Source organism: Phalaenopsis equestris, unplaced genomic scaffold (assembly GCF_001263595.1).
Source record: "Phalaenopsis equestris unplaced genomic scaffold, ASM126359v1 Scaffold000002, whole genome shotgun sequence".
NCBI lineage: Eukaryota > Viridiplantae > Streptophyta > Magnoliopsida > Asparagales > Orchidaceae > Phalaenopsis > Phalaenopsis equestris.
Window position 1 is genome coordinate 39,104,369 of NW_018164444.1, and position 12,951 is coordinate 39,117,319.

The window sequence follows — 12,951 nt, forward strand, 5'->3', positions numbered from 1 at the left end:
TATATATATATATATATATTGAGAGAGAGAGAGAATGTCTTGTTATTTGGATGATGGTGCCTTTGTTCCAAAATTAGAATACCATGAAAACTTATTCAACATGGTAGAAAATCTCTCCCTCTTAATAAATTATCATTAGCTTTTCTTATTGGATCCTCCTATAAGGAAATATGAGATATGGTCTTTTTTAATATCCAATAACCTGTTTAACTAGCACCACGTAGTAATGCAATATGGACGTAACCTCTACAACACTAGCTGTCCACTATGAGCTGCAAAATTATCCCGTTAATAACTGATTACTAGTTATTAGAATTTGGAGATTGTAGCAACGCACGCCTTCTATTGTTAGAAGCAAGCGCAGCAGGGATTCGTCTATTTTTGGCAGCAGCAAGACTAGCAACAAGTTCCTTCCCTTTCACGGTTGTATAAAGTGCCTACCTTTCATTGTTGCAGCAAAAATACAGAGAATTGCTCACGGGGAAACCAGAAATTAACAAAAAATAGCACTCATTTAATTATGCACATGACCAGGGTAATACTGGTTTTAGTTTCAGATCGAGTTACTTGTCCATGGTAGACTTGGCTTTGTGTTGCCGCATCAAATTGTAATGGGAAATACAATTGTGCTCAGTTTAGGATAACCTTAATTTTCCTTATAAAATCTTCTATAGAGGCCTAAGGTTTATGTAACAATCATAAATTATGATTATTCATATCTGCATTGCTTCTTCCTTATCTTAAACTAATGTCAGTTTTTCCTTCTTAACCTTTGCTGACTTACTCTCCTCTTCCTATTTCCTCAACCTCTTACTGCTTTCATAGGATTTCTGTTTCTAATTTTAAATCCATTGGCTTTTAGAAACTACACTTGGGTGATTTGGCCTTATAAAAAATGGAAGATGAACCAATATAACTGCTTGATAAAAATGATTTGAAATTCTTCGGAAGATAATGGGAAGTTGAATGTTAAGTTTGCTAGAAGAGTTGAATGAAAACTTGCTTAATCCAAAAGTTAGCACTACTAGCATCATTTAATAGTAATTAACATAGAACATGTTCATAAAATTGATTTGAAATTCTTCGGAAGATAATGGGAAGTTGAATGTTAACTTTTGCTAGAAGAGTTGAATGAAAACTTGCTTAATCGAAAAGTTAGCACAACTAGCATCATTTAACAGTAATTAACATAGAACATGTTCGTAAAATCTATCTCAAATAGTTAGGGTAAGCCTAATGATGTGATGATTTTGATCTTGAAAATTTGTTTTCCTTGATTTTATGATTTTATCTCTGCTATCTTCATTTTTTTATCCTAAATTTTGGAATCTTATTTTACTATATATTTGTGAGCGCAGGCATCTGGTTTGGGTTTTAGTAGCTCTCGTTTTTATGAAATGGAGAACTATGGATGGGGTGACTATGTCAAGCATTCTGACATTTCATCAGCAAACAATGCTTCTTGTGAAAATGTTTTTGGAATTGATCCTTTCTTCATAGATAAAGGTATGAATATCAAATTAAGGATTCCATATAAATCCTGCATTGACTTGTTTAAAAGCATTATGTGGTAGAATTTACCTTTGCATTTATAATTTAAATTGTTTTTTTTTCCTAGTAGTATTTTAGCATTTGGAATAATTTTGCATACAAATTTTCTTGTTTCAATTTTATGTGTGCATATTTGTTATTTTGGAAGGAATTTGAAGTTTTGTTGGCGTGCAGTATTTATTCAGCACCATTATAAGTGCATTATTTTTCTGAAGTAGCCAATAGCTATTTCTTCTTCCTTTTCAACCCCTTAAACTTACATATATTTTTATTGTATATAATGTCTATATCTAGGATTGGAATGTTATGAGGGCGCCTAGCCTAAGGGCAAATTTGTCTTTCGTATGCCTAAGGGCAATTTAGTATTTTATAATTATTATTGTTGGGTATAAATAGCCTTGTTTTGTCTAGGGTTAGTTTTATGAATGAGATTGAGTTTTAGTCTTAGGTCTAGAGTTTGGAAGACGTTTTCTACCTCTCGAATTGTAGGAATTGGGAGAGATTGCATGCCTATCAAATTGTAGGTGTTTATCTTTGTATTCGTGTGAATTATTTGGATTATTGCAATAAGAATTTCTGCTCGCCCTAATTTCTATGAAAATTTGTGGATTTCTACGTTAAATCATATCAAATTGGTATCTTAGCAAAATTTTTGAGAAAAAGTGCTCGAAATCTTCTCGTGAGTGGAACTGGTTGGGAAGACCAAAGGAATAGCGACGTAAAGAGCTATAACTGATTGATTTGACCTAGCGGGCTTGTGGCTTACAGAAGGAGGCAACGACTCGCGGTTTATTACCGGGCTAAGTTTTCTTTGCGAATAGTTGCGTGGAAGGAAACGACAGGAAGCGGCGTACAGAGACCCGAAACTTTCATTCTTCTCCTCTCACGCCGTTATGCAACATCGTCGCAATCAAAGCTAGTGGGGAGGGCAGTGGCAGTTAATCGGCGCACAGAGGCACGAATATATGGTTTTTCTCAAGTTATCGTGGCTACAGTGACGCTATTCGAGCTATCGGGTTTGCATGGATTTATGCTTTATTTCATCGAACATAATTTCTGCTACTAATTTTAACTTACAGTCATGATTCCATATATGAAGTTACTGTATTTCAGCTTATTTGTGCTGACGCTATTTTGATCAGCGATGGGCATACACTCTCGTAATATAGCCCCGCGAATCACTCGGCGGGCTTTTAATGTAAAGGGGTAATTCATGCTTTGTGATTAAAATTTTTTTGGGAGCGATGACAGCAAAAAAGTTGTATGATTTAGAAAATAAAATTAGAGGAAGAGATGAATCAAATAAAATTTGGGATGGAAGAAAGGTTCGTCTTCATAGAGGAGATGTTCTCTTCTATGGAGAACCGATTGGAGGATCGATTCAAGAGCATGGGGAAAATTCGAGAGATGCTAAAGAGGTTCATTGAGATGAAATCCAATTATTTGCCGACATCTCAATTTGCAAACCCTGACCAAAGGTTGACTAGAGTATCCGTGGCAAGATTGAAAGGAAAAAAAGTTAGAAGGTGAGGAACATAAGAGGAGGAAAACATTCACCATCACGAACGTTCTTTCAGGGATTTGATTAGGGGTGGATTGGAGATTTTTGTGCCGAAACATGGAGACGGAATTATGTCATTGGTATGGATGAGCAACAAGAAGAAAGGAGAGAAACAGGGAGGGGATATGACTATGGTCGAAATGTAGTAATAGTGATATAGATGGGGACATTATTAGTAGAGTTCAAACTGGATGGTTGAAGTGGAGGAATGCATTGGGCCTTTTTGTGTGATAGAAAATTACCACCTAGATTTTAAGTGAATTTTCATAAGATGGTGGCGAGACCTCCAATGCTTCACGACACAAAATGTTGGCTTGTAAAAGAAAAGCATAAAATTAATTTTAGCATTGCTAAGATGAGAATATTCAGTTAGGTTTTTGGTTTTACACTTAGATACAAAATCCGAAATGAACATATCCGTGAAAGGTTTGGTCACATTAAATGCCGGCCATTTGATGGCCTAGTTAAGAGAGATGTTTTAGATTTGACTTATGTTAAGAACCGTATAGGTTGACTTAAAATGACAGGGGCATGTTGTATAAAAAATGATCTTAATTTAGACTTAAATGAAAATATGCACTCAATAGGACACATTGGAGAAAAATGATTCATTTAGTAATCCCCACTTAGTCAGATAAAGGATTGTTATTGTTGTATATTTTCTTTGAAACTTGTCATTTATCTACATGATCCTCCTTTCTAAAGTTTTAGGTAAATATTAGGGGTTTTTCGGTAGCATCAATCTTTGACGGGCCTGCAATTAAGTGATGGTGTTTTTTAAGGATTTGCATTTAATATGATTTTTAAAGAGAGTTATGGCCATTTTTTTGATATTGTTACTCTTGTTTTAGTTTAATTTCATTTTATTTAATTTTATCTTGTTTTTATGTTGTTTTGCTTTTGTCTTTTTTTAATTTTCTATGCGCAACACATTTTAGTTTTAAGTATTTTTTTTGGGTTTTATTTTTCTTTTGATTTACCCTTTTATCTTTTGTTTTATGCATCAAGTGTTATTTCGATGTATCATCCTAACTGACAACACTTAAAGTTGACCCTGTAGCAGAGGAGAACTGTGTAATTTGACTCCATTTTAATATCAAAATACTCAAAATGAATTGTAGAATTTTATTAAAACAATTTTGATGGATTGTTGGGATATGAGAAAAAATGGGGTATAATTTGAAGCCAATTTTAACTTATCTTTTTATGGTTTTTGTGTATTACCGAATGCTAGGAGTTCTACAAAGTTTATCGGCTACTTGCTTAACAATGTTTGTTTGGTCCTCCATGTTGATATTCATATTAATAATACATGTTTTGATCCAATCTGTTAGGGTATTGCTATTAACTCTTGCGTTTTGAAAATCGTCTGGTGATTCTCATTTTGATAATGTTATTTCTCTTTTCAATTTGATTAGGTCCTGCTAACTGTAAAGATGATGGGTTTGAATTCAGGGCACCTACCACTCGTAGAAATGTTTTGCGAGTTTTGCGTGCTATGCAACTTCCTAGGCCTGGTACATATTAGTTTGATTTGACAATTTACTTATCTTGAAGAATGTTTCTGAACATATATATTATATTATATTATTTTTTTATTAGTCCTATTGGAAGGCAGCCCTGGTGTTGGAAAAACTAGCCTAATTATTGCACTGGCACGACATTCTGGGCACACTGTTGTGCGGATTAATCTCTCCGAACAGGTTCTGGACCATTGCATTTTTCAATTCATTGTTGATTGTGTAAACCTATTAGAATAACTTGTCTTTGCATGTAATCATTTTCCAGACAGATATGATGGATCTCTTGGGCTCGGACTTGCCAGTTGAGCGTGAGAGTCAAATGGAATTTTCATGGGTTGATGGCATCCTTCTCCAGGTTTACTATTTATGAGTAATTTTATATTTTAATGTTTGTGTATTCTTACTGATTGGTATTCTTGCTCCATTTCTTTGGCAGGCATTAAAGAATGGGTATTGGGTACTACTAGATGAATTAAATCTTGCTCCCCAACCTGTATTAGAGGTATTTTTCTTTTGATCATTATTTCCTTACCTTTTATTTAAAACTCTTATGTTGATTTGCGTCACATCTTCAATTTCAGGGTTTGAATGCTATTTTAGATCACCGTGCGGAAGTTTATATTCCAGAATTGGGCATAACATTTAAATGCGCTCCATCCTTCAGGGTTTTTGCTTGTCAAAATCCTTCGTCTCAGGGTGGTGGGAGGAAAGGACTTCCGAAGTCTTTTCTGAATCGCTTTACTAAGGTTTGTGAAGTTCTAGATGACATAGAAATTAAACTTAAAAAGAAAGGAATGATAAATACAGTGGTTCTTTATTGATGCTTTCCTGTGTTACAAATATATTTTGCAATGTCAGTAGCTTCATCTCTGTTATTTTTAGGTTCATGTGGATGAGTTGGGAGCTGATGATTATCTCTTCATCTGTCAATCACAATATCCATCAATCCCATTATCACTTCTTTCTAAACTAATTACCTTTAATAGTCGACTTTATGAGGACACCATGATAAAATGCAAGTATGGTCAGGTTGGTTCTCCTTGGGAGTTTAATCTGCGGGATGTCATTCGATCATGTGAGATTATACAAGGTATATTTGCTGTTCTTTTTGTTCAAGCACATATGATTATCAGCTTTCCTAATATCTGCTTGCTTTGGCCTAAACATCTAAGGTTGACTATTTTTAACATGAAGGTTCTCCCACTAATGCCATGTTTGAGAGCTTTTTAAACATTGTATTTCTTCAGAGGATGCGCTCTGCAGAAGATCGAAGAGAAGTTATGAAGGTTTATGAGGAGGTGTTTGGTTTGAAACCTTCTGTATCTCAGTTTCCAGAAGTATATATCAATCCACAATATTTGGTTGTTGGCAATGCTTATGTAGAAAGAAATCATTGTCAACCAACAAAGGCTTCGAAGAGTCAACTCAATCTGCTTCCAGAGTTCTTTCAAAGTTTGGAAGCAATCTCTCATTGCGTACAGAGACGGTGGTTGTGCATTTTAGTTGGTCCGTCTTCTTCAGGGAAGACTTCGGTGATACGGCTACTTGCTCAGCTTACGGGGAATGTCTTGAATGAACTAAATCTCTCTCCAGGGACAGACGTTTCTGAATTGCTTGGTTGCTTTGAGCAATACAATTCCTTCCACAATTATAAAGATGCAATTTCTCAAATTGAACGCTTTGTTGATGAATATTTTAGTATAGGTCTGGAGATAAACTGGAAAGATTTCATACGTGAAAGGATGAGTCTGTTCACAAAGTGGTTCTCTTTCTTTTCGTCCCATAATCCTTCAAAGTTTACCTCTTTATTTGCCACTTCATGGATGGGTGAATCCCCCAGATCTGTTGACCCATTAGTTGAGATAATCAAACAACTACAACATGATCTTAACATGTTCTCTTTGCCTGTGTCTTTCTCATGCGAGGACTTGGATAAATCTCTTAAAATTATTCAAGTTTTACAGAAAAACTGGCTCATGCAACCTTCAGCCAAGTTTGAATGGGTACCTGGAAATCTAGTCAAGGCCATTGAACGTGGTGAATGGGTTGTTTTGGATAATGCAAATCTCTGCAACCCGTCAGTATGTTGAATTCCCTCATTGTTTCTGTTATATACTTAATTAATTTAAATAATGCTTATATCTGTGATTCAAGGGCTTAGCATTCTTTGTGGCCATTATTATGATTTCTTTTATGTTATTTGCATATTTGATCTTCTGACTAATCAGTGTCTTTTTTCTTAGGTTCTTGATAGAATCAACTCTCTAGTAGAACCAAATGGATCTATTACTATTAATGAATGTGGTCTTGTCAATGGGAAGCCACTAGTAATTAATGCTCATTCTAGATTTCGGATGTTTATCACTATTGATCCTAAATATGGTGAAGTCTCCAGAGCAATGCGGAATAGAGGGGTTGAAATATTTATGCTCCAACCCGAGTGGTTACCAGTTGAAGTAACAACTAAATTTGAGGAGATTGAGCTAAATACTGCCAAGAGATTTTTGATTCATTCTGGCATTCCCTTGGAAAAAATGGTATTGGCAATGAGTGAAGCACATTTGTCTGCCAGAACTGCAGGGCGAAGTCTTGGTGTTCGCATCACACTTCTGGAACTTTCACGTTGGGCTCAGTTGTTCCAGCAGCTTATCATGAATGGGAATGATCCAATGTGGAGCCTTCAATTAAGTTGGGAGCATACTTATCTAGCAGCATTGGGTGAGCTGGGAGGGATGGATGTGGTCATGCAGGGGAAGATTTCATACTTGTCTGATACTGAGTTGTTCAAACTAGATCCACTTATAGGTTGTTGTTTATCATTGCCTGGTGGATGGCCATTGCCCCATACACTTGGGAATTTTGTGAACTACTCAAGGGAATCCTGTGTACAACAAAATTGCAAATATTTGGAATTTCTAAGCTCTCAATGCGCTTCTTATTGTATAAATAGTACCGTTAAATGGTCTTTGGGGAGCGAGAGTCTCTTCCCTGCCATTTTACCGGTAGAGATGCTGCATCAACATTTATTCCCAAAAATTCCGCTTGGTCATAAAAAGACAATGTTTGATTTGGCACAGGCTAATCAAATGCTTTTCTTTGCTGCTAACTGGACGATGGAACATGCTACAGAAAGTGATATTGATCTGTATGTTGGGTGGTTTAGATGGTTCCATATGAAACTGCAGCCATATTGTTGTTTCTTCGAGTCATTCTGTTTGATTCTTGAGCAGGAAAGGGATCATCCCATTTGGAACTGCATCCGAGAGTTAAGGTCGGAGTTGCTTGCCCATCATGGAATTAACATTGATAAGCAACCTATTCCGCTTCTTTCCCTGAAGTTAGTGGAATTTTCTATTTCAGATTCATATCCGTTGAATAGCCAACATCGTCTAGTTGATGCAGTCTATTGTGTTAGCTTGTTGAGGCGTACTTTACAACAGTGGAATACTGAAATAGCTTTTTTACCAAGTCGAGGTGCACTGAAGTCTGCAATGGAACCAATTTTGCTTTCTCTGAGGCAACTAGAAAGTGAGGTGCTGAACAGTATTGCAAATTTTAATGACCTATTCCATGAATACTCTTTTTTTCTAGAGTTACATATCTTGTTCTGGGAAAATTTTAAATCATCTCATCTGGAACACCTGTCTATAATTTGGAGTTGGCTGAAGAAGAAAGTATTAAAATTTCGAACGAGATTTCCCAAGGCTTCTGATGCAATTTTGGTAAGCGTGATTCTCTTGTTTGTATTGGTTTACTTGGCAAATAAAACTTTCGAGCTGTGCTTCTTATAGGTTGAATGTCTGAATATTAAATGTCCTGGATGGAAGTCTGACTACACTTCACCCACTTTATATGTGCATGGGGGACATCCCTTCATTCCATCCTCTTCAGATATCTTTTACAAATTGAAACAAATAACTGGATTTTGTGAGAAAATTTGGCAAACGCCAAGGCTGTACGAAGAAATTTTCAAAGGTATAGATTTTTTTGCATTCTCGTTATTAATTTCCCTGGCTTAACTAGATTTTACACTATTGTATGTTTGGGCTGGCAGATGAAAATGCATACCTAGATGCTATCATTTCAACCAATTCTGATTTCAGGCGCCTGGCAACAGAAGGTGATTGTTTGTTCATTTTTGTATCTTCAAATGTGCAAAAGCTTTTTCTAAGTTTTATTTTTTTAAATATGCTTTGTTTTCAGTTTTGGTCTATTCTATGATGATGATATCATTCTAGGGTTGTCTATCTTGAATTGTGTGTTGGGCTCCTAAAATCAGACCATTGAAAATCAACATATGTGTTTGTAGTACCACTTATTTTTCTAAGATTCTAAATATCATATGAAACTGCGCCATTTGAAAATAAATGAAGTCTAGATGGTATGATATTAGACAATAGGGACTCACAGCTAGTGGTCTTACCATTTTAGATTTATATGCGTGATCTTGTTTTGTTTAGTCATTTTCCTTCTCACGTTTGTATCCTGAATATACTTCTCTTTTTCTTTTAGATTCTTATGTCAATGTTGAAACTTTTTGATTTAAGATTGATATAATAACTATCGCCTTATATCACTTTCAGGAGAAAAATAAAAAAATTCTTTGTGACCATTGTTAACCAGGTTTACATTTAGCATTTAGTAGCTGCCATTTGCATTTGTTCCTTTTCGTTATTTTAAAAAAAATCTGCTAACATATAAAGAACTTAAAAGGTGCAGCCGATTTTCAACGCCCCCTTCCCCTCAAGCTGGATTCTATATATTAAATATACCAAGATTGAACATCATTTTTTTAATATATATCTAACTAATCATTTAGTTAAGATGTTTGCAGTTCATTCAGAAGAGGGAATATATGAAATATACAAATCTCCATTTTCAATTTCTTTTTAATAAAGAGTCACTCTAGTTACACATGTTTAGTTTAATCGTGATAGGATGGGTTGTGGGCAAGACTTAAATCAAACTTATTCTTATAATATAATGTTAAAGAGAGGTGTAGTGATTTGAACTGGTGTATCTTATTGATGATCTTGCATCTCTATTTATATATCAGGAATCTCGGTTATTCTTGGTAATTTTCATTAATGAATATTACTTATTGCTTAAAAATCATTTGAAAAAAATTCCTTTGTTATAATATACAAGGATTAATCATCTTTCTATTTTTTGTGACTATGGAAAAGAGAGTTCTATAGCTTGTTCATATTTATTTCACTTGAATTATTTTAGACTGCCCCCTTTTAAATGCCTACTGATTGCCACTTATCTACTATGATGATCGACGACTTTGCAATCTCACGGATTGGTACAATGATCTTTAGAACTTGCAATGCTCCTCAAGTTGTAGATTAGATATTCTATATTAGTAACTTGCCGGTGGAATTTTGTACTGTAGAGCTTGGCAGTCCTTTATTAGGATGTTGACCAATTGCTTGTGTATTTAGACATATGGGATACCAATTAATCCACTTTCTAGTACCTTATTTAGTGGCGTGAATTTGTCTTACTGCCATTGGCTATCAAGGCATCACCACCTTGAAGCATGTTCGTTGTATCACTTCTAATTTTTTTCATAAATCCTTGGTTGTGGTATAAGAACATGTTGGTTTTGCTGACTTAATGTATTATTGAATTCCATAGCTACAAAATAATTTATGAATCTTCTACATCCCACATGGCAAAGACTTGATCTTCATCACATGGTATGGGTCAAAATTGTGCTCCAAATTTTCTTTTCCTTTGAGGAAGGTTTTTGCAATTTGGGACCAAAATTTAGTGATTTAATTCATTCGTTTTGAATGAAAAATTAAAATTTTACTCACCTACTAAGGTTTGATTATAAACCCATTTGATTGGTAAATAGCTTGTGATTTAAAATGTTGTTTTTTTTGCACGAAAACAACAACAAAGCCTTTATCCCACTAAGTGGAGTCGGCTACATGAATTCTTTTTCTCGATTGTGTTCTATTTAGTGTTATATTTTCATTTAAACTTAATAAATTAAAATGATTTTTAATAGAATATGCCTAAGTCTTCTTAGGTCACTCTCTGCCTTTCTTAACTTTAGTCGAATCTAAAACATCTGTTCTTTTAACCGAATCATCAGACAGTTGACGTTTAATGTGACCAAGCCATCTAAGACAAATATCTCTAATTTTGTCTGTCACTAGAGCTGCATCATCCCTATCACGGATATATTCATTTTGCATTTTTTCTTTAACTGTAAAGCCACTCATCTCGGTAACATTTAATTTAGTTTTATGCTTCTCTTTTAACGACCAACATTAAGCACCATAGAGCATTGCAGGTCTCACCATCATCTTATAAAATTATCCTTTCAGTCCAAGCGGTAATTTTCTATCACACAATAGGCCCGAAGTATTCCTCCACTTCAAACAACCAACTTGAATTCTACCAATAACATCCTCATTAATATCACCATCACTTTGAACTATAAACCTGAGATATGTAAATCATTTACACATTTTAATAATTTGATCACCCATAGTTACATTTCTGTCACTTGAGCTACTACTAATAAAATTACATTTTACGTATTCAACTTTAGTTCTACACAAATGAAGGCCTTTAGACTCCAAGGTAGACCTCTATAATTAAAGTTTTTTCTGAGCTTTTTCTCTCATTTTTTCCACAAGAAGAATATCATCAGCAAAAAGCATACTCCATGGTACATCCTCTTGTAAGTGTCTGGTAAGACCATCCATAACTAAAGCAAAAAGATATGGGCTTAAAGTTGATCCCTGATGCAAACCAACAGAAATAGGAAAATATTTGGTCAATCCTGCTTCTGTTTGAACACAAGTAACAACTCTTGGATACATATCTTTAATGACTTGAGCATTTTTTTTTTTTGCAAGAGAAAAAATATCTTCCTATTTTTTCTTTGTGAAAGTTGTCACATTTTGGCCTTCTTCTTTCAAATATGTGTTAAGGAAGTGATGAATATAAAATTATTTGTTATTTGTTCCTTGATTTCAATGTTGTTAGCAAAAGCATCAAAATGCATTCCAGCATATCTATTCACCTTTTGTATACATTCACCCCAAAAAGGTATAAAACTTGTATTATGAGGGATATAAATCATAACTTAAAGGATATAATTCATCAAACATTTCATTTATCAAATAAACAATATGTAGAAAGCACTCTCAAGATTGAAGCAACCACCAACCACCAACACACATTTAAGTCCAACACCAAGTCCAACATCCAACACCCGACCAAAGGCAGCAGTCGAGAGAGAAAGTACAAAAAGGAGAGCCAAAAATCACAAAAAAAAGCAATTCCTTTGAAATTCACCATAAAAAAGAGCATGATATTACTCATAGAGCACTGCAAACTTCTCACAACAAAGAAGAAAGCCAAATGAACACAGAAAAACCATCCCATCGAAACTCACCACAAAAAAGGCAATGATATTACTTACAAAGCACCACAACCATGGATTGCATTGAGGAGGACGAGGAGAAAAGGAACAATCGAGAGAGACGCGTGAGAGTCGCGTGAGAGAGAGCCCCTGTTTAGCGATCGAAGCTACAAGATGTGGGCAGAGGAGAGGATTGAAGAGGCACCTAGGGCACGAGATGAGGGCAAGCGCGATGGGAGGGCGTAATGTAGGAAAATTCCTCCAAACGCTAGCCGCGGGGTCAAACCCACGATTGGTGTTTATTACAAAATAAAATCAACGTATCACGAATCACATCGAAGACGAAGAAAACAAATAGCATGACAACGTTTTGAAAATGCAGACGCGACGGATAAGCTGCGTCAAACAGACCCTAAAACATGCAAAATCACTGGTGGGCTCACAAGACGTTTTTAAACCTTCATTCCAATGGTTATATAATTTTATAATTTAGACTCCCTCGTTAATTGTATTTCTCTCCGTTTATTAAATATAGATATTTTTTCCCGTCTATCTCCTATCATGAAAACCATGGCAAAATCCAGCCTAACCCTCTATTTTACTAGTGTCTATGTTAGGGTTAATGGTGTAGTACTATTACCCTACTCCATTATAATTCAGAAGGCTTGTGTTTAAATCATGGAAACATTATACCTAGAATTTAAGGGTGAAGCTGGGTAATTATTTTTTCCTCAAACCTCTCAATGGTGGGAAACTTTTTTCACTAGGGATGAAATTCTGTAAATGCACTTGTTGTTATTTCTTATAAAATTTTTATACATAATATTGTTGATCTCATTTTTAGTGAGGTCTAGTCTTCCGCTTAGGGTTTAGGATCTAGCCTTAGGGAGATCCCTTCGACTATCTTAGAACCTTAGAAATGAGAC

At 35.1% G+C, this 12,951-nt stretch overlaps 1 protein-coding gene across 1 annotated transcript in view; it reads left to right on the plus strand.

Moving 5' to 3' along the window:
• The window catches only part of LOC110017904 (midasin-like), a gene marked incomplete in the record, with an annotated part of 124,351 nt that overhangs the window by 68,789 nt on the left and 42,611 nt on the right, over positions 1-12,951 (plus strand). The window contains 11 exon segments of the mRNA XM_020715060.1: positions 1,359-1,506; positions 4,531-4,629; positions 4,715-4,815; positions 4,901-4,990; positions 5,072-5,137; positions 5,217-5,381; positions 5,518-5,725; positions 5,830-6,716; positions 6,879-8,357; positions 8,427-8,610; positions 8,690-8,755. Of these exon segments, the coding sequence (XP_020570719.1) occupies positions 1,359-1,506; positions 4,531-4,629; positions 4,715-4,815; positions 4,901-4,990; positions 5,072-5,137; positions 5,217-5,381; positions 5,518-5,725; positions 5,830-6,716; positions 6,879-8,357; positions 8,427-8,610; positions 8,690-8,755 (3,493 nt within the window).